The following is a 22844-nucleotide window of genomic DNA, read 5'->3' on the forward strand; positions in this document are numbered from 1 at the left end:
GTCCCTTCAATCTCTTAAAATGGTTTATATTTTCTTTGTAAACTTTTTTTATCATCTACTTATAGAAGGAAAATATTTCATTTCCTAAAAGCTTTGACTCTAACTTGCTGTTTATTGATATCTAACCATGATTATTTTTCTCATTCAGGTGCACACATTCAATTCCAGAACTTTTCTACTGAGGCTAATCATGATTTTCTTGAGATTCAAAATGGACCTTACCACACCAGTTCCCAAATTGGTAAATTTAGTGGAAATGAACTGCCGTCATCTTTGCTAAGTACAATTCATGAATCACTCATTCACTTCTATAGTGATCACTCTGAAAACAGGCAAGGATTCAAGCTTTTCTACCAAGGTAAGTTTAAATGATCCTTAATTTTATTTTTATTTTTTTTCTTTATTGATTTTCAAAATATAAATGAAGACAAGCTTGATATACTGAAAAGCATAGCAAAATAATGAACATATAAAGTGAAAGAAATCATATACAAGAGAAAAACATTTCCACAAGTTGCCATTATTAAGCCCACAAAAGAGAAAAATAAAAATAAATTAAATGCCCACTCTTTTTTATCTGAGTAGAACATCTACAGAGGAGTCCTATTTTTCAGAAAATTTTCTAATTGGGCAAGATGAAAAAACACATATTGATTTCCATTCAATTTCACAAGGCATTTACAAGGACATTTCAGAAGAAATGAAGCCTCAAGATCCAAAATGTTCTGCCTTTTAGCAAGAAACATCTTTCTTTTAAGTTGTATCTCTCAGATCTGATCCAGAAAGACAGCCAATTTATTACCCATAAAGGAATCCACCCTAGACTGAAAAAAATAGCCTTAGTATAATCTGCTTATCCAAATCACAGCGAAAAGTAGCAAATAACTAGGGATATGCATTCATCCTGGATCGGGGAGTCCGAAATCTGAAGGAATTTTTCCCAAAATGTTGGGGAAAATTTGTTTCAGGTTTAGTGCGCACTAACAGGAGTTAGTGCGCACTAAACCAAAATTTGGATTTCCCTGAATTTTAAAGGCCCGAACCATGGGAAATGCTCACATCACTACAAATAACATAGCTCTTCCCACTGTTTCTGGCTGGGAATGCTCTTAGAAATCATACAAATGAAATATCTCTTGCTTACAACTTCCAGCCTCATTTATATCATTAGATGAACTCTTTCTAATTTTTCCCTTAAATAGTAAGCATTGATAACTTTGGAATAGATTTTTTACCCATGAGAAAAAGTATAAAATATATAGTACATTATATTAAAAAGACCACATTTTTTTCTGGAGAATTTGAAACTATCTAAACAAGTGGTCTTTTAAATGTAATGTACTATATTTTTATAGTTTTTATCATGAGTAAAGAACAGAAGACATTTTGAACAATTCTGAACAAAATTAGATTATTTGCAGAAAATGAAAGGCAATAGTATTATTGTTATTACTTATTGAATTGAATATATTGCATGCAAAACAAATATACACAGGGTTCACAATCAAAGCAGCATACATAATCAATAGAAAAACAAACACAAAATAAATTAGACTAGAACAAAACTAATAAAACAATATACATCAAACTTGGCTATGATTAAAAAAAAGTTAGCCACAAATCAGTCCTACAAAGGTCTCTAAACAGTTTACACACAAAAATAGCATTCAGAGTCCTTAATATTGCTTCTTAATATTCACCACAACTTCATCAACATACAGAAGAATGGAGGACCCTCATAACACCTGTGTGTATGGAGGTATAGTTTTTGCTTCCATACCTATATGAACGGGTCATATATAATCATTGGTCCAAGATTATATTAATTTATTTTTGGGGGGTTTTTTCAACTTTCTTATGCACTTAAAAGAGTTTTGCTCAAGCAATGAAAATTATTTCACTGAAACATAATCCACCTTCAGCTTTCAAGATAGTCTCTGCAGAGAAAAAGACTAGTCTGGGCATAATGCCAGGGAAAAAGGTGTAGTTATTTCCAGCGTTATACTGTATGTTATTCTATCGCATGCAATGTTAAGCACTCCTCATTTTCATAAACTCCTCCCTTTTGACTACATTTTTAAGATTTGCATATGCATCTCACTATGTGTTATCACATGCTTTATAGCATTGTTGAGGGTGTTAGGGCCCTAAAGCCTGCAATATCACCATAACACAATCTGATGAATGACCCTCTTAGAGGGTCATTTACCAAGCGGATCGCACGCGATAAGGGACGTTTCGCATGCGAAAATTCCCTTATCACATGTGATACAAGATGGGGGCGGAGTCTGGCCGGCATCAGCCCCGGAAGAGGAGTCGGGGTGGCACCGGGGCTGATGCCGCGAAGACTGCGCTGTCAGCGAAAGGTAAGCACCTTTATCGCTGTCAGTTTCGCGCCAAATAACTACACCTTTTATGGTGTAGTTATTTGGAGCGATGCCGGCAGCAGTCGCACCGCGGAGGTGCAATCGCTGCCGACTATCGCAGGACTGCCCCCGTTTCACCCCCTGTTAGCGCGCGATTCAGGGAGCCCTGAGACGTTGGTAAATCTAGGCCTTAGATTGCTGAGAATATCAACTGTTTCTTGCATTTTTTTCAGTGTTCTTTAGGACTTATTCCTACTTTATTGGTTCAATATACTATATTACGTTTCCATTTAGTACTTGTTGGAATAAAGATTTTGTACCTTTTCATTATCAGTATAACCATTCTTAAAACTTTCCTTTCCTGAGACTACTCTTTAGGTTTTCATACTAAATTCATTCTTTAGCTAGGTTGATAATTCCAAGGGGTTCTGACAAAGACAGCATACCAGTTCACTTTGATTCATAATTGAGGAAGTGGTTGAGTCGGACAAAAATTAAACATATTTGTAATACCAATACTGTGTCAGGAATGACATATAACTCCGAAAAAGGGGAGTCTAAATGGTTTTGTATATTCTATCTACCAAATGAATTATTAAAAAAGAATTACTAGCAAAATAGATTTAACTACCTATAATTTTATGTTATGACATTTACAGTAAGACTGCTGTCAGAGAAAAATGATATGATTACATTTTCAGCATTAAGATTGCCTTCACTGCAATATTAGGCTATTAAAAAATCAGACTTCTTGCATTATAACTTTGTTTTATATAGAGAGATCTTGAATTTGTCATAAAAATTATAACTTTACTTTTGGGAACCTGGCAGATGCTTGCCTGGTTAATATACATCTGGAAACAAAATTAATGGGAAACACCAACAATCTTGTAAGTTATCAATTAAATTGCATAAAAAGAGAGATGAATGGGAGCTATATAGAGAAATATCACTTTACTAAACATTACTTGTTTTATTTGTGGGGTGGGGTGGGGAGGCTGCAACCAATATAATTGCAGCTTATCCAAAAACATCCCAAAGTGTCTATTGTCTATTATTTCATTTCTTCTTTTCATTTTTGTGTTGGTCTGCCATGTACATTCCAATCAATTCAAAAAATATTATCTTAAAAAATACTTAGCATCTTCTCCAATGATGTAGCAAATTTACTTTTTGAAAGAAAAGTGCAGATTTTTTCACAACTCTCTGCTTGGCCAAGTTTCCATAACTAACAGCTTGCATCCGAGGATCATCCTTAAAGCAGAGAACATCATTTGTGGAAAACGTTGAGTATTTGTGATGGTGTAATAGCAACATGTGCAAATTCTGTCAACCCCTTTCCGCTGACAGGATTGCATTATGCTCATTTTCACTCCTGGCTTCTTCCAGTGTTGCTGTCAGACCATTATTATGACAGCAATGCTAGCAACTTACAATGTCAATGTTGCTGTCAGAGTAACACTAGAAGTCACTGGGAATAGTATGTGTTTATCATGATTATTTATTAATTTATTTACACATCACTTATATCCCGCAGGTAACAGGCAGGTAACAATAGTACATTCATAAAAACATGAAATACAATAAAAAATAGTAAAACGCACATAATAAAATACACATAATCAAAACATTGGACAAAAGCTTCAGTAAAATAGTAGGCCTTAACATTTTTCCTAAACACCTTAATATTTCTCTGCGTACCTCTGAAGGTAATATTGTCCTCTATGGAATGAATTTTCAAATGAATCCTGTGTATAAAAATAGCATATATGCTTGTAAATAGCAAGTATGTAGATGTTTGCTATTTTATAATTGACAAGAGTACATGTGCATTTTTTGTTTTACATGATAACTGAAGTCAAACACAATAGGGGCTTTCCGGGGTGGGGTTCAAAAGTACGCGCAATAGTTGCTATTTTGTAAGTATTATACCCATATGCATTACAAAACTTATTTCTACATTTGATATGTGCTAATTGGCTCACACAATGAAAACAGACATGTCCGTTGTCTACAGGCTTTAGGTGGGAGATCTGCATAAACTGCTGGGGGTTCAGGGTTAAGTCTTAGAGGGTCTAGATAAACTGGAGAAGGACTGAGTGAATTGGTGGAGGTGTTGGCATACTGTTGATTCCAAGTATGCATGGAAATATTTTCAAAACAGTATAAACACTAGGGGTGGGCAGTCATTTAAAATGAAATAGGAAATACAGATGAGATTTCCTATTATTTCATTTCAAATTTTAAAAAATGATAGGAAAAGCATGACATTTTGTGTTATTTTTATATTATTTTTATTTGAAAAAAAAAACCTGAACCCACCCCAACTCTTCCCTTTTACTAAAATATTGAACCCCTCCACCAGCTGAAAAACTTAGCCCACCATCCCAACCCACCCAGGACTCACCAATACCACCCTAGTAGTCTAGTGGAGGGGGCCCATGAGCGATTTCCTACTCCTGTGCCAGTAGCTGCCATTAGTTAAAATGGTGCTGGCTGCCATTTGCCCCTATCATGTGACAGGGGCTATCAGGGTTGAATTTTCCACTGTGTTCAGCAGTTAAAAATTAAACAGATAAGTCATTACTTGATTAATATTTAGCCAGATTAAAAAAGAGGCAGTGTGGGAGCATTTCAGGGGTATGGTTTAAGATTATCTGGCTAAAGCTGAACATCTGCACTAGTCAGATCATTATCTAGCAAACTACAATCATAAAAATTGCAGGCCTAAAGTAAGATTGATTAAATAAAAAATCCTAGTGGCCGAGCTGCGTCCAATACCCTCACCCACTCACCAATATGACAGTCACTTTAAACAACCGTGCGGGCGGACATGTATGAGTGTATGACAGTATATTTCGTAACATATGCGTCTATATGCACTTTTGATATAAAATTGGCTGTATGCACGCACATATGCATGCAATTTTGTATGGACGTGTGCTTGTGCATGCGAATGCCAGCTGTAAAGTGTAAGGGGGGATTTTATTAGATATGGATGCCAACACCATTACCAGTTTCCCCAGTCCTTTCACAATTCACCCAAGTAAAGGCTCCCAATTTCCTAACTCCCATAATTAACCTTTCTCTCCATTACCTTATTGACCTGAACCTTTCAAACCTGTCTGACTAGCCCTGATTTTTTTATTTTAAAACTTACACACCATCCATACCAGAAGTAAAGTTACGCGGTAGGGGACATACGTGCATACTCGGGGATTTATAATATCTGCATGGTGCATGCCAACCTGAGACACATGCATATCTTCTGGATTTGGCATGCCTAGCACTTTTAAAATTCACCTTCTAGATTTCCAAATATAAAATTGCTGCATGGCAAGCAGAAACCACTGCCCCCCACCCAATATATGCAAAATTGTCTTCTGTTCCAAATACAATTTCAAACTGTCCCATAGTTCAAGGGTGCTCAAGCCCTACCAGCTAGTTGGGTTTTCAGGATATCCCTAATGAATATGCATAAAAATAATTTGTATACACAGGAGATAGTGCATAAAATAAATCATATGCATATTTGCGGGAATGACGGCTACTACCTGGAGATAATACCCTTATTCAATAAACATACACACGGTTAATGCAAGTCCAACATTGCTCTAAGACTCCGACATCTAAGCTTCAACGGCAAGAGGAAATGTGGAAAAAAGGATTTGCATTCACAAAAAAGTGGGGAGTAGCTTGCTTGTTACGGCAGTTACTACACCAAACCAAATAAGCCTGATACTTCACTTTCAATGCATATCCAGCATAGCTCTCTGCTTCAACGGCAGGGGAGAAAGACTGATACTTCACGCATATCCAGCATAGCTCTCTACTTCAATGGCAGGGGAGAAAGACTGATTCTTCACGCATATCCAGCATAGCTCTCTGCTTCAACGGCAGAGAAGAAAGACTGATACTTCATGTATATCCAGCATAGCTCTCTGCTTCAATGGCAGGGGAGAAAGACTGATACTTCATGTATATCCAGCATAGTTCTCTGCTTCAACGGCAGGGGAGAAAGTCTGATACTTCACTTTCAATGCATATCCAGCATAACTCTCTGCTTTAACAGCAGGGGGAATGAAGAAAAGTGAATCTATATACAGACAATAACCAACAAGGACTGAATTACATAGTCTGGGAAAACAAATAAGCATGGGTGTAGCTTGCTTATTGCGGCAGTTACTACCCCTAACTAATTAAGCTAGATATTTCACTTAGATGCAATTCCAATACTGCTCTCTATTAATTTTTTATTATTTATTTATTTATTATTTTTATTATACCGAGTTTCATGATAGGAATCACATCAACCCGGTTTACAATTAACAATGTGAGTAAAGGCAGAGAGTAACAAAGTAAAGAACATTTCCCAATACAAGAACAAATATAGTATGAAACTTAACAAATATTATAACAATATTTTGGATGTGAGAAAGTTACAAAAAACATGGAAAAATAACTTGGATATGAAAGGGGAGGAATTGTAGAACGACTATTATATTAATAATAATATTAATGGTGGGGGTAGAAGGGAAATAGAACCAAAAGGTTACTAAGAGCCAAGAGTAACAGATAAGTATGAGAAAAAAAAAGTGTGAAACTTGCTGGGCAGACTGGCTGGGCAGACTGGATGGGCCTTTTGGTCTTCTTCTGCCATCATTTCTATGTTTCTATGTTTCTATATACTGAAAGCCTGATCTGCTGAGGGGGCCCCAAGGATCTGTTTGAGCATCCCTGCCATCATGTGTGTCACTGATCCTTCCCCAAATCCTACCTTTCAAAAAATATGGTGCAGAATCCACACTCCAACTCCCAAACTCCCAAAATGGTCCTAACAGCAGAAATTGGAAGAGGAGAAGCAGTTACATGCTCCTGCTTTGTTGATTACTAAGTGCTGATAACTTTGACAGCTGCCAGCAATTAGTATTCGAGTAATAATAGCTACCAGCAATTAGTATTCGAGTAATAATTAGTCTTTTCACTGACAGCTGTCAGTGAAGGGTCTAATCCCTGTTCAGGATTCAGTTCAAAAGGAAACATATTTTAAAGTACCTCCTACTCTTAACATATGGAGCAAAAACAATAAAGAAAGCATTAACATGCTAATATTGAACATTTTAACCTTAGCAAAAATATATTTATAAATATTTAAAAAATCCCCAAAATTATTTACATATAACAGTAGTTGAAAACTCATTCTTCAAAAAATAATCTCCACAACATAATTATTTTAAACATACAACATAAGTAATTAGTATTAAACAATTTAATATTAAACCAATAATATTAGAATAAAACTGCTGAAACAAAAAATGCATATAAACTCAAAATTATTATCCATCAATTTTCACAAGTATTGATTATTATTTAATTTATATAACATATTTGTCATCTTACAACATTGCATGTGTCTCTTACATATACAGTATATAACAACACTCTTGCTTTCTATCAATATAAATGTTTTTAAACAGAATTTGAAGACCAGAAAAGTATACAAGCCACCAGCATAAGATGGGCACCTACAGTCTGCCTGCCTCGGCCCCAGTTTAATAACTGAACAACTGCAATTTGCAAAAAATGCTCAGCAGTTCACTAGGTGCCTACATTTGAATTTTCAGCCCAACTTAGGGGGTTATTTTCTAACCCTATCGCACGCAATAGCTAGATCAGGGCGGAGTCGGGGCGGCGTCGGCACCAGAAGAGGAGGAGTCGGGGCGGTGGCGGGGTGTACGCTGCGGAAACTTTGCTGGCGGCAATAAGGTAAGACCCCTTATTGCTACCAGTGGCGCGCCCAATAGCACCACCTTTCATGATGGCGCTATTGGGTGCAAAAGCCGGCAGCGATAACACTGCGGTGGTGCGATCGCTGCTGGCTTTCGCAGGCCCACCCCCTGCTTTGCCCCCCATTACCACGCGATTCACAAATCCCTGCAATTTTAGAAAATCTAGGCCTTAGTTCCATAAGTTTTTAGCTGAAAATTCACTTAAATCTTAAGGTAGTAGCTTTCAAAACAATGCATGGGTACACAAGTGCATGTGTGCGTCAGCTCACTTCCAGGGCCATGACTATTTTATAGCTTGCACATATATTTGTGCAAATATTAGAAAACAGACTGCCTGTGCATGCATGCATCAAATTTTAAATGGGGGCACAATTCTCACTTCCATATAAATCAGGGGAAATTAAAAGGGGTATGCGCCCATGCCTTTCCCAGTTTACAAGTTTATTTCCCAGTTCACCCAGTTAACAGATAGGTCCTCCAACCTCGCCTGGTGTGACAGCCTAAACTACCCCCGGTTACCCCAGAACCTTTAAACCCTTCAGAAAGGGCTCAATCCTTTTATATTTTTAACTTTCACATCATCCCAACTGCACACTTTACTGTTTCATATTAATTGATGAATCCCATCTGATCTTTTGCTAACAGTGAGAAAACAACTTTCTTAATTCTCATTCTACTGATCTTTCAGTATATCTTTATATCCTGAAATAATGGTGAATTTGGGTGATATGTTATTGGATCATTGTAGGATTCTTTTTTTGTTATTACTAAGATGTATACCTTATTAGGAAAGGTTTGATTGTGCTGTTATTAAATTAATAATTTAAGAGATCTTTGAAGGGCAAAGCCACTTAATAAATTTCTTGAAAAACACTACTTTGAACATATCTTGACCCAGTGACTTAATTTTTTTTTTTAGTCTTTTAATTAATCAATGCTGTGATCTCTTCTAATATATTTGGGATACTACTTCTAGCTAGTTCTTTTGGATATATCTGTGGGCCACTAAGATCCTTAAAAGAAGCATCAGCTCTAAATTTGTTAATTTTGTGAATATAATGATTGGTAATTCCTTTAAAAGACCTCCTTAAACTCTTTAGTTGAACTGTTTGACACCATTAGTCTTAATTATTGTTACAAATCAGAGTCACTTTCTACTTTTGATTATCTTAGCCAGCAACCTGCTAGACTTAATGCCATATCAGTAGAGTAAATTTATGTTTAAATATATCAATGAGTTTTGACTTGCTGGTGGAGTAGTACATTTAAGGCTGTTTGTTCAGCTAGATATTAATTCTATATTTTCTTTCATAGAACTGCTTGCTCACTGTTATTTCTCCTTTCTCAATATTTTCTCCCATGCCAAATTTTTCTGTTAGCCTGTCTTCTCTTCCTGCTAGCATATGTTTTTTTTTATTTTTTTATTTATTTATTTAGTGGTTTTTATATACCGATAACCTTTGCACATCGTATCGGTTTATACAGAACTAAGAGAACGACACCAGGTAACAAGGTGAGGCTTTTACAAGGAACATGGAACAGCAAACATTTACAAGGAACATGGAATAATAACTGGTTACAAAGGCTTATATAAGGAGCCAGGTATAAAATTGATTATATAAGGAGGCAATATTTACATTAGACGTTGAGGAGTAATGGCAGAAAGAAAAGGGTTGATAAACTGTATAAATAATAGAGGCAAGAGCAGAAGGTGAGGGTAGACATGGACAAGAGGAAGAGAATAGCAATATCTTTGTAATTACAGTTCCGAGTGTTTACAGTTATTGTTTATGTTATTATCTCACCTCTTAAAAACAGTTTTCACCAGTGTTCTGCATTAAACTATGCTTATTCTGACCTCTTATCTATAAACATCTTCTTGAATGTTTATCTGAGTGTAGATAACATAAGAATCTCCATGACTTAGAGGTCTCTTCCTGTTTCCAAAAGATATGTCCATCCAGCCTGGCATATGATCAGACATGATGAATGGGCCTATGTCTGTACCACAAATCATTTGGAACAAAGTCTTGGATATCAAAATGTAATTGCAGTAGAATTGAGTACAGTGGGCCTTAGGTAAATATAGGGTGTACTCCCTTTCTGAGGAATGAAGCACATGCTCAACATCTAATAGGCTATGATTTTCAAATAAAAAGGGAATCTCCTTATTAAGGTCTGTCACAATGGGATTATTTTAACTGATCTATATATGTCCCTGTTTGGCACACAGTTGAAGTCTCCACTCATTACTATAGAAAGAATTCCTTTCCTCATGATCTGTTCTAGAAGATTTGTAAAAAAAAAAAAAAGAATAATTGTAAGTATTAGGCATGTATAGGTTGCATATCACCAGATCTTTGCCATAAACAGATCACTCAAGACTTTAATTGGTAATAAGAATATAAGTCTTGCTGTGCTGGGTCAGACCAAGGGTCCATCAAGCCCAGTATCCTGTTTCCAACAGTGGCCAATCCTGGTCACAAGTACATGGCAGGATCCCAAGGAATAGATAGATTTTAAGCTACTTATCACAGGGATAAGCAGTGGATTTCTTCAACTCTACCTTAATAATGGCTTTTGGACTTTTCTTCCAGGAACTTGTCTAAACCTTTTTTAAACACAGCTATACTAATACCTTTCACCATATCCTCTGGCAACAAATTCCAGAGCTTAATTATGCTTTGAGTAAAAAAATGTTCTCTTATTAGTTTTAAATGTATTTACCATAACTCCCATCTTTAAATGATGGGATAATTCTTGATAGAGTATTATTTTTTAAACATTATATGATGGTTTAATATTATTTTACTGCATTTTTGTATCAATGTCCTTATGAAACAATTATATTTTTACTGAAATACAACTATGCCAGGGGGTTTTGTGATTGTGAGATACTGTTTGGTTAGTTTTATAATTGTTATTAATAATTGATTGTATTTATTTGGAAGATATTTAAATTTTATACTGACAACTGATATTTCCTTGAACAATGTCCAACTTTATGACACTCCAAAATGACATTAAATATGGTATTACCTCTCAATATATAAACTTTTTCATAAACAAGTAATTTAATCTCTGACACTACTTTCAAACAGCTCTTTGAGGCAGCATATACATGTGTATATGAATATATTTAATGTATTGAAAGCGTGAACTTTTCCTACTTATTAAAAAAATCTACATGCATATATTTTATGTGCAAAAATAAAGTAGAACTTGCATAAAACCTGATTTACCCACACAAGTGGCATGTTTTAAAATGTACACGCTTAAATTAAATTACCCATTTACCATTTACTCCACCAGTTCACCTATCCTTCTCCAGGTTATCAAAACCCTCCTGGTTCTTCAACCTGAACTCCCACCAGTTCATCCAAACCTCCCACCCAGCCAAAACTACACAATAGACAAGTATGATATCAATTACACCAGATAATTAGCAGGTGTAAAATTTAACAATTGCCAAATGTATGTACGTGTCTTTTAAAATAGAAACATATACTCATTAGTAGTCCTCTGTTCAGAAAACCCCAAGACAGCCCCTTTTTTATGCACATATATGTTGCTATTCTCTTCTTTTATCAAATAAAGTTTTCAGATTCAGGTCCTAATAATTTTATTTATTTATTTATTTAAAATCTTTTCTATACCGTCGCTAAGTTATATACCATCGCACCGGTTTACATGTAGATACATATTTAATGTAGGTAAAAGTGTACTATAGTACATTTTAACAGGTGCCGTTAAAGGTTCGGTTACAATATATCATTAGACAAAATAATTTTTAGAGAAGTGGGTCATGACCGAGTGTACTGAAAGTACTTTTATGGGTAAATTTATCATACATAGTGTTATCAATATGCTAGTTGTGATGTGGGGTTCATAGACTACTCCACTGTATTGTCCTAAGTACTGTGTGTCGGTGCTTATCTGCTTATTCCTGAATAATTTCTATTCTCCCGTCTCCTTGTAAAATGCCTGTTTAAAAAGCCATGTTTTTAAACTTTTCTTAAATGCCTTGAGATCACTTTGTAATCTGATCTCTGGAGGCATTGTGTTCCAAATTGTGGGTCCTGCTAATGATAAGGCCCTTTCCCTCACTTGGGTTAGTCTTGCTGTTTTAACTGAAGGGATGGTTAGGAGTGCTTTATTTGCTGATCAAAGATTTCTGTGTGGGACGTGTACCCGTAATGCTGTGTTTAGCCAGTCTGATTTCTCATCATGAATTAGTTTATGGATGGTACATAGGGTTTTGCATTTAATTCTGTCTTCAATCGGTATCCAATGTAATTCCGCTAGGGTTTCGGTTATGTGGTCCCTCCTCCTTTTTCCGGTTAGTATTCTAGCTGCTGTGTTCTGAAGTATTTGAAGTGGTCTTAACGTAGTATTTGGTAGTCCTAGCAGCAGGGCATTACAGTAATCCGTGCTGGAGAAAATTAGTGCCTGTAGAATTGTTCGGAAATCATTTTGAGTTAGTAGTGGTTTTAGTTTTCTGAGTACCATGAGTTTTGCGTATCCTTCCTTTACTTTTAGTGATATGTGCTGTTTTAGATTGATTTCAGGGTCCATTATTATTCCAAGGTTACGTACTTTTCCAGCTAGTTCAATTTTCTGGTTGTCTTTGAGGATTATTGAGGTTTGGCTGATTTCAGTATTTTTCTGTTCTAGGTGTAAGAATTCTGTTTTATCAATATTAATAACAAGTTCCATTTGTGTCAGTAGTTGTTTTATAATGCTTAGGTACATGTTAGCTAGATTTAATGTTTTCTCTATTGTGTCATCTATAGGTAGAATTAGTTGGATATTGTCAGCATAAATGTAATGTATAATTCCTAGTCCTGCCAGTAAGTGGCATAATGGCAGCATGTATATGTTAAAAAGGGTCGCAGACAGGGCTGATCCCTGCGGAACCCCTGTTTTGAGGTTGATTTTTCTGATAATGTGTTATTGATCTGAACTTGGAAAAACCTGTTTTTTAGATATGAGCTGAACCAGTTTAATGTTTTGCCTTGTAGTCCGATTTCTTCTAGTCTATTTAGTAGTATTTTGTGGTTAATAAAGTTATTAAGAAATTTCTTTCCAATTTTAGAAAACACATGAGCTGCAATTATTCTACTTTGCTATAGAAACATAGAAATGTGACAACAAATAAAAGTCATACAGGTTGTTTAATTAGGACATCCACACCAATTGCTCAGCTCTACCACGCTGAGACCCAGTACTAACACCTCAAGTGATCCACTTCCTCCCCTTAGATCGCCCCACAACAGAAAAACCAAACATACAAAAATAGTGGCTGAAGAAGACCGTAGCTTTATTATTGCCAACAAAATCAATCCACCCAGGCATGAGCAAAATATGCTCCCGGCACCGTCTTGCTTGTTGATCTTCTTGCAGCCTCATTTCCATAGTCTGCTTTTGTTCCATTTCATCCAGTGAATGATGTCGGACCACATGAGGCATGTATTGGGGAACAGCGATGCTAGCTCGCTCAAATTAGACTTCAGGCGGTGAATTAACCGTATGCAGGTTGTGGACCTGATATCGTTGCCACCCAAGTGTATCACGATGACATTGGGCTTGGCCAACGTGTCCTTTTTGAGCTACGACAGCCAAATGAGCTGATCCTAAGACATGCCTCTTTCCCCTAACCATATAATATAATAACATAGTAACATAGTAATGATGGCAGAAAAAGACCAAAATGGACCATTTAGTCTGCCCAGCAAGCTTCCCAAGGTGGCAACTACTGCTCCGTGCAGGATACCCCCGTGTTTCTCTTAAGGGTAGTAATGCGCATCTCCCAGATGGCCAACCCCAGATGAGCCCCATATGACTAAGTAAGCACTCTCTTTTCGTCCCAGTGAATAAAGGAATGTCCGATGATTCAGACAATACTTTGCCATAGTGATGACGCTGTATATGGAGATTAGAGAAAGAAAAGAAAAGGTATAGATTCCTAATGTCCTAATATAAGAGCATATGGCATTGGACCTCCACCGACCTATTCTCTGGATGGCTTCAATGTGCAACCCTGCCTGCACCGTGCTGGTGGCCGCTCCTATCCTAAAGGAGTGGGCTCCAAATTCTTTGGCGTTATGCCCTACGGCAGCCAGTGCCCTGTCTAAGACAGCTGAAAATTGGTATACTGTAAGAGGTGTGTGATTGGCATGGATCAAGAGGAAAATGAGGGGCCAGTAAGGGCCCTGCAGAGTTAGATTAAATGCTGGTCCCGGCCATGTAGCGTTGCATGATAGGGGTAAGGGCTGGGGGTTTACAGCCGCAGGACTGGGTCCGTTGAAAGGGAGCTCTTTTCTAGTGCCTGTCCCATTGGCTAGGTGCCCGGTGTTCTCGGCCTAGGATGCAATGCTGAATGCTTCCCCAAAGTGGTTTGCTGCAGGTGTATGATGGGCATATCGGACATATCATGGAGACTGGAATGGCATGCTGTGTCGTGTGGCACAAGCATCATCGTCTCGGGAGGGGCCAGGGGTGGGATATGGCCCCCTACCTCTCCAATGAGGTGGTCATGAGCTGCCACCATTTGTGCTGGCTCAGGCACTTTCATGTGCTTCACTCTTTTAGGTGGCCCTCCTATGGCTCTTTGACGTCCCCAGGTTCCTGCCTCACTTGGCATACTGGTGTTGGCTGCTGCTGACATTGCCCCAACTAAGCATGTGTCTCTCTCTTTTTTTTTTTTTTTTTTTTACTTCCTAAGGGGCCGAGCTTCCCCTGCACAGGCCCCAGCACACTAATGTGTATATGCCTGGGCTACTGTGAACAACCCCCCTCGCCCTGCCAGTTACTGTCCTGGGGCTGAAACATTTTTTGTTGTTTTTATTGCCTTCCCTAAGGCTTAGCAGAAACTTTACTTGCGTTTGTAATTGTCCGATCGCTATGGGAGCCGGAGGAGGATCGCCACATGCCCGTGCCTTCTGCGATCGCTCTGCTCCCAAATTGCACCTGCCAGAGTGGGGAAAGGGATGGCAAGCGTGCACCAGCCATTTAAATCAGGCCAGTGACGTCATCACTGTGCGCCCGTCCCACGCTTATGATGTCACCGCGCAGTTGCACGAGGTCTGCGGGGGTGGGGATTGAGCGTGCATCACTCTTCCTCTTCCCTCCTTCTGATTTAATTGAGCTGCGGGGGTCAGGGAGTCCGACCGCGGCCCGCCTCATCATCAAAGGCGGGCCTTTGCACATGTTTGCGTGCGGGCCTGGGACTAATTCCTACCACTCACTTCAGAGATTTTGTGTGCTTTTCTCATACTTTCCTTAATTCAGATACTGTCCTTGTCTCCATGTACATTGGGAGGCCATGCCATGCATCCATCACCCTTTTTATAAAGAAATATTTCTTTAGATTACTTTTGAATCTAATACCTTTCATCCTCATTCCATGACCACTCATTCCAGAGCTTCTTTTCCGTTGAAAGAGGCCTGCCTCCTGAGCATTAATACCTATCTCTAATGTCTATCTCTATCACATCTCCTCTATCCCATCATCCCTCTAGTGTATATATGTTTATATTTTTATCTGTCCCTATATACTCGTATTTCATAATAAAGACCATTGATCATTTTAGTATTTATTTATTTATTTATTTATGAACTTTTAATATACCGATATTCGTAGGTCACATCATACCGGTTTACAATAAACTCATGGAGAAAAGGAAATAGAAATTACAAATAACCGGTAAGGGGGAAAGGGGAGCAGAAGAGGAAAAGGGAGAGATTGGGGGTAGGGAGAAAGCCAGAGCATGAGGAGCGTGAAAAGCAAGAGTAGGAGAGAAAGAGATAAAAGTAGATAGGAACTGGAATAACAGTATTAACATAATCCTTACATTTCAATAAATTACATAATTAACATTTTCTTATGATAAATAGTTGTTGGAGGGTGGTGTGGCAAGACGTGGTGTGGCGGGAGAAAGAGAGTTTAGGCACTCTCTGGACCTACTTCATCCTGTTTATATCCTTTTGAAGGAGTGGTCTCCAGCATTGTACACAATATTCCAAAGAAGGTTTCACCAGGGACTTATACAGGGGTAATATCACCTGCTTTTAGCTGATGACCATGCTATACACCCAAGTATTTTTCTAGTTTTTGCCATCACCCTACAGAATTCGATTGGTTAGCCAAAAATTATTGTTTAGTTATGATATTATTTTATGTTACTGTTCTGAAACTGTTGTGTTTTAAAAAGAAACTTTATAAAATTCAAATATAGCAAAAGTATGATACTTAGGTGACTATGTAATAAAACTTGCATTAAAAGAATTTAGAGCACTAGTTAGTAAAAATTTGGAAGCCAATATTCAGTTGGCCATTTAGTGTACAAGTCATCTGATTATCATTTGTCTACTACTGAAATCTGGGACCAGCACTTCTGGGGATACCTCTGCCGTTGCTAGGCAACTACGATGGAGGTGTACATGATCCTGGAGATCAACTTGACCTAAAGGTATGGGGCAGGGGGGAGAAGGGAAAGGGTTAGGATGGGCATTAGGGGGGGGGGGGGGAATCTGGACACAGCTAAATTTAAATTTTGCAAGTATAAAGGGAAGTTGGAGCAGGGGATGGGGGAGGGGGAGGAAGGAATCCCGGCACCAATTTTTCTTTTTACATTAAAAGGCCTATTTTGGTGGGGGAGGGGCTAGTTCAGCCCTGTAAGGCCTTTTCAACTCAGGTGAGAGGGAGGTGGGGGACAAGCCGCAATTCCTTTTTCTTTAATGGAATGTAACTTAACTGAATATATTCTTTTTTAAATATATCCGGTTAATTTTAAAGTTATATAGCCACACAAAGCCGGATAACTTTAGACCTGATGTAAATATAGCAAAAATAGCGTCTGCAATAGAAAAGAGGCATGGTTAGGCTAATTATCCTGCATTGGCAATTTAATCACACTACACTGATTAATGAGAGAGTGAGAGGGAAGAGAAAGAGAGCTGGCTTGACACTCTCTCTATATGTAGCACTGTAGAGGGGCATTTGAACCTGGGTGGGTTTTGGAAGGTGGGGTGGGGTCGGGTGTTGGTGAGGTGTTATAACAGAAACATTCTGAGGTAGTCAAAGTAATATTTACATCACTAAACATTTGTAGTCATTATAATGGATGAAAAGCATAACAAAGGGAGTTGATTTGTACAATGCTGCTTCTGCTAACTGCATTATACAAATCAACTCTTCTTGTTATACTTTTCATCCATGGTAATGAATACAATTGTTTAGTAATGTCAATATTACTTTGAATACCTCACAATGTTTTTGTTACAACACCCTCCCAAACCCCACTCCACCTTCTGAAACCCACCCTGATTCAAAGTGCCCCTCTACAGAGGTACATTTATTTTATTTATTTAAAGTTATTTATTTTAAATATATTTAAAATAAATAAATAACATATATATAGATTGTCAGATCACTTCTGAAACTTAAAGTAGATCAAACATTTCTCTTTTTGTTTTCTCTTTTTTCCCTTTCTTTTAGAGCTGTCACTCTCTGGCTTTCTCAGGAGTAGAGCTCTATCTGCTAGCATTCTATAGTGGCTTCTATTACATTGATTCAAAGTATAACCATCTGCTGCTTCCTAAATATGTTCCCTAAATCCCCAAGAAAACAGCCACAGTTTTCCTGCTATTTTCTGGGCAAGAGATTTAGCTTAGAAATGGAAATGTCCATCTGGTTCTGCCTCCTCCTCAGCACTGTACACCCTTCTTAGCTAGGTGCCCTCCTCTGCCTCTCTCTACCTCCTCTCTTGGTCTCTGCTTGCTGTTCCCCTCTGGTTTGTTTTATAGGAGCTAGCATCCTATTGGTGACCTGAAGAAGCCTCCCTCTGACTCAGCATCTTTTTTGCACCACCTTTCTTAAACTAGGTGATTGGAATCCTGGGATTTGTAATCCTGCTAGAGTAGCCTACTTAACCTCAGCTTCAAGCTGTTCCTGCCTTTTGCTTAAAGGCTGTCCTCTTGCACAGAGACATAAACTAATATCACTATATCATCACTGACTTGACGAATTCTGTTCCACGTGGGACAGTCCAGCCTGTTTAGGAACTGTACAGGCAAGAACTAGTTGGCTACTTCAAGGCTTGGTTTTGCCTCTGGCTGTAGCCATTCACATTCGGTATCCTTTAGTCAATGAAACAAGTTCCAAGGACTTTCCCTGGGCTATAAGGTGGTATGCCAGAACTATTGCTGGTATGTTTCAGTAGTGCACAGCACACCACCTTTCCAAGATGGAGGTTTTAACTTCTGAATAGCTGGCTCTTCTATCTGGGTTGGCAGCCTGAAAAGCTGTTTGGCTTCTGCCTGAAAGCAGATTTGCCAAGTACGTGGTCTAGGTGCCTTCTGGCCAGCCAACCATGCGGGTGATTCTCTCAAAATTCATTAAGAAAACATCTGGGTCTTCCCTGTCTTCATTTTTAACAACACTGGAGGCAAAGAGGTTATCTGGGTTGTGGTTACTTTTACTGCTTGATTGTTTACTGCTTTAACTGGTTAAATTGTTCATTTAGAGCTTAAACCATTCTCTGAATATGCTGCTGCCTTTCAGCGAGGGTCTGCAGTAATCATTCCATGTTAGTTATTAATCCTTGACACCACAGAGATGTTTCTTGTGGCAATTTGTGCCTTATTCAAAATGAAACAAATCCTTCCCTATCCAGCTTTAACTGACTTTTTTTCTGTCTGCCCTGGCAGGGTTACTCCCCTTGGCCTGATGTAATTTACCTCGCAGCTCCAGCTGTAGCCAGGCCCCAGGAAATTTTTAACATAGTTTATTACTTTGTGCTGCTGCTGCTAAAAGCAGAACTCTTTCAGCACATATCCCTGCTCCTTGCAAACAATTAGGGCAGAGACTGGTTGAAAACATTTTTTTCTTCCTTTCTATGTTACTAGCATGGGTCTCTGTGAAACAAGAGCAATGTCACTGAATTACACCATATGTAGCACAACATATAGTGTTGGCTTGCTAGAGGACAGAATAGACTGGACTGGCTATTTTTCTACAGAATTTTATTATTTACAATCAAATTAAACAACCAAAAGCCTGCTTACCTCAGTGATGCTGGTAACAAAAATGCTTCAAACAAGAAGCTTTAGCAAATCACCTGCTTCCTTCTCATTTCTAGGGCCTCCTTCTTCCCTTTCAGCCCTGGCTTCTTATCCCATTCTCCAAGGGAAAAGCCCTGCAACCAGGATTCCTTTATGGCTCTCTTATGGTGGACCAGACTAAATGCCTGGTCCTGGACTTTTAAGGAGGATTTCACATAAACTCCTTTACACATGGAAAATGCATCCTGCTCTCTATGGAGAACCCCACATACGGTAAGCAAAATTGCTTTCTTCATCAACAAGCAGAGCCTAATTAGCCTTGACACATATGGAATTCCAAGATGAGGGTTGCAGTGCAGCAGTTACTGAAAAAACAATCCAGATCTCTTCTGTGGAGGTGGTCCACACAAAACTGCTTGCCCAAAGTTACTGTCATTTCTTGATAAATTGGACAGGAATGGGAAGGTGTGACCTGTTGACCAAGTTGCAGCTTTGCAAATATCTTCACTGGACTGTAAGGATTCATTGCTAAGAGCTCCTCCAGCCTGCAGGTGGCACTGTGAGTCACTTGAACTGTCTGTCTAGTCCTCCCATCTCTGTGTTCCTTATTTCCTCTGTAGCATTCTTGTTTGCTGTATAGGCCTGTACTTACACTGAGGCATTCTCAGCAGTCAATTGCCAGAGCTTGGTCCTACCTACCAGTCCTCAACTCTGACAGGAATGTGCAGGGGAAAAAGATTTGTTTTAATTATTGGTTCATTTTTGGGAGGTTTTTTTCCTCACAAATTTTGGTTTGTGGATTATTTGATTCATTTCATTTATGAGAAAAAAAATGAATCAAACAATTAAAAGAAAAACCCCACCCCAAAATGGCCAAAATAAAAAAGGAGGCTTCCCAGTGTCAACCGCCACCTGCCTTGGAAAATGCTGGGGCAGGATCCCTCCAGTTCCCACTTACCTCATCAGATGGGGATTTCTCGGTGAGCCCTAGGCCCAGACCGAAGCCTCAGCCTTGTGTAGGTCGAGGGAGCCATATGTCACCATGCCCTTGACATACTCAAAGCTGATGCCTCAGCTGGACCCAGGGCTAAAGTCTGGGCCTCAGCCTAGGTAAGAGCCCAGAACCAAGCCCAATGATGCAACCCAGCCCAGAGGCTGGGTCCTGATGCTGGGGTCTCTGCCCAGACCCAAGACCAATACAGGGACTTGACCTGGTACAACCCTAGCGGACGATGTCAGAAGACATGAAGAGGATAATGCAGGAGCAGCTGCGAGGCCTGGGTTCCAGGCCTGGGCCCTGACTGAGGCTAAGTTCCAGGTGGCGGGACTTGGCCTTCAGGCCAGGCCAAGGCATTGGGCCTAAGCTGGGATCTGGCCTAGGCCAAGATCCCAGCATCGGGACTTGGCCTCGGGCCTGGGTTCGGGCCAAGGCCCCTGGATCAGGACCCAGCCTTTGAGCTGGGTAGCAGTGTTGGACCTGGGTCCATACTGAGGCCTCAGAGTCAAGACCTGACCTCTGGGCTGGGTCATGACATCAGACCTGGGTCTGGGCCATGGACCCTGGATCAGGACCCAGCCTTTGAGCTGGGTAGCAGTGTTGGACCTGGGTCCATACTGAGGCCTCAGAGTCAAGACCTGACCTCTGGGCTGGGTCATGACATCAGACTTGGGTCTGGGCCATGGGCCCTAGTGTCAGGATCCAGCCACCATTTCAGATCATGTCATTGGGCCTGGGTCCTAGCTCCAGCCTAGGCTAAGGCCCAGGGTTCAGAACCCAGCCTCTGGGCTGGGTTTTGGCATTGGGCCTGGGTCTGGGCTCTGGCCTAGATCAAGGCCCAGGCATCAGAGCTTGGCCTCCTAGCCAGGTTGCATCATTGGGCCTGGGTCAGAACCAAGGCCCTGGTGTCAGGACCCAGCCTTTGGGTCGGGTCACAGCATTGGGCCTGGTTCTGGTCCGAGGCCCGGCCTTGCATCAGATATACAGTGGATCAGGTAAGTCCTTTTTCTTTCTTGGATGAGGCCCCGGTGTTATGCTTGGGCCTAGGCCACAGCCTCTGTTTTGAGCCTCAGACTTTGTTCTAGGCAAAGCCCCACCTTCGGGCTTAGGCTTAGGCCAAAGCACCCTTGTTGTGCTAGGACATAGGCCAGGCCCTTGCCTTGGGCCTCGGCTTATGTCTTAGGCATGGCCCCCAGCTTCAGGCCTAGGTTTAGGCCCAGTGCATTTTTGGAAATGAATGCAATGAATAACTGGAGTGGCTGGAGGTAAACAAATGGGATGTTGGCCATAAACTGTGAAGAATGTTAAGACTCTTTTAGATTCACTAACATGATTCTTGTGAGAAAACTCAACCCATAGGAACGATCTGGCCAATTATTCTGATGAGTAGACACAAAACATCTAACGAATTGTTCAAAGTCTTGGCTCATCCACTTTGTAAGGCCATTTGTCTGAGGATGGTATCCTGATGAAAATTGCAAATTGATACCCAGATCTCTACAGAAGTCCCTCTTATATCTGCTAATAAATTGGGGATTTTGATCTGATACAATAGCGGTCAGAATACTATGTAAATGGACCACCTCCCTAATAATGATGCTAGTCAATTGAGGGGCTGAAGGTAGCTTAGAGATGAGGATAAAGTGCACCATTTGGAAAAAATGGTTCAGTACCACCAGGATAGAAGTACATTTAGTAGAAATTGGATGATCTATAATGAAATCTGTGGAGAGGTGAGTTCACGGCATGGAAGGAATTGGGAGTGGGTGCAGAGGTTTAGCACAAGGAACCTTGGTTCTAGCATTCTGTACAGGCCAAGACATAAATTTTACAATTCTTGCTCAAGAAAGGCCATCAAAAAACCCTGGAAATCAATTCAAAAGTTTTCTTGATTCCTGGATATCTGGCGAGTTTGGAATCATGCCCCCATTTAAATACTTTTGGGTGGCAAGTATCTGAAGCAAAAGTACACCCAATATAAACCCCTACAGATGGATCCAGGACCAATGAGTTCAAGTTAATTTTCTCCATCACATCACTCTTGACTGAGTTTGTGATGATCTTGGATGCTAGTATGGTGGGGACTTTATCACAAGGTTCTGGAGCCTCCTCAGAGGAAAACTGTCATACTAATACTTCAGCCTTAAAATTCTTAGAGCCAGAGTGTTGAAATGATCAAAGAATATGCCCCACCAGGTTTGCCGAGGGTTCAAATGTTTTCAGCTTCAATATAAAGTACATTTTTATGATCTGTAAGGATTGTAATCAGAAGGTGGCTTGTTCCAACAGGTGTCTCCACTCTTCCAAGGCCCACAATAATGAAGAATTCTCAGTTTTCCACATTATAATTGTGCTCTGCAGGAGAGATCTTCCAGGATAAAGCAGCCACACAGATGGAGCTGAGAATCTGTAGAGGTCTTTGCAACAATACTGAACCTACACCAGCCTCAGAGGCATCTACTTCTAAGATAAAAGGCTTGAGTGGATAATGGTGAAGCAGAATTGGAGCAGATGCAAAGAGTTGCTTCAGTTTTTCAAAGGCCTGCTGGTTTGAGGGTTCCAAGAATTCTTTGGTGTGCTCTTACTTATAAGGAGAGTGAGTGGAGCCACTACCTTAAAGAAGTTTTG

The 22844-nt window shown here is 39.6% G+C and overlaps 1 protein-coding gene across 1 annotated transcript in view; it reads left to right on the top strand.

Moving 5' to 3' along the window:
• The window catches only part of CSMD1 (CUB and Sushi multiple domains 1), a 4035193-nt gene that overhangs the window by 3315014 nt on the left and 697335 nt on the right, over nucleotides 1–22844 (top strand). The window contains 1 exon segment of the mRNA XM_029596871.1: nucleotides 149–358. Coding sequence (XP_029452731.1) covers nucleotides 149–358 — 210 coding nt within the window.

The sequence above is a fragment of the Rhinatrema bivittatum genome, chromosome 3 (genome assembly GCF_901001135.1).
Source record: "Rhinatrema bivittatum chromosome 3, aRhiBiv1.1, whole genome shotgun sequence".
NCBI lineage: Eukaryota > Metazoa > Chordata > Amphibia > Gymnophiona > Rhinatrematidae > Rhinatrema > Rhinatrema bivittatum.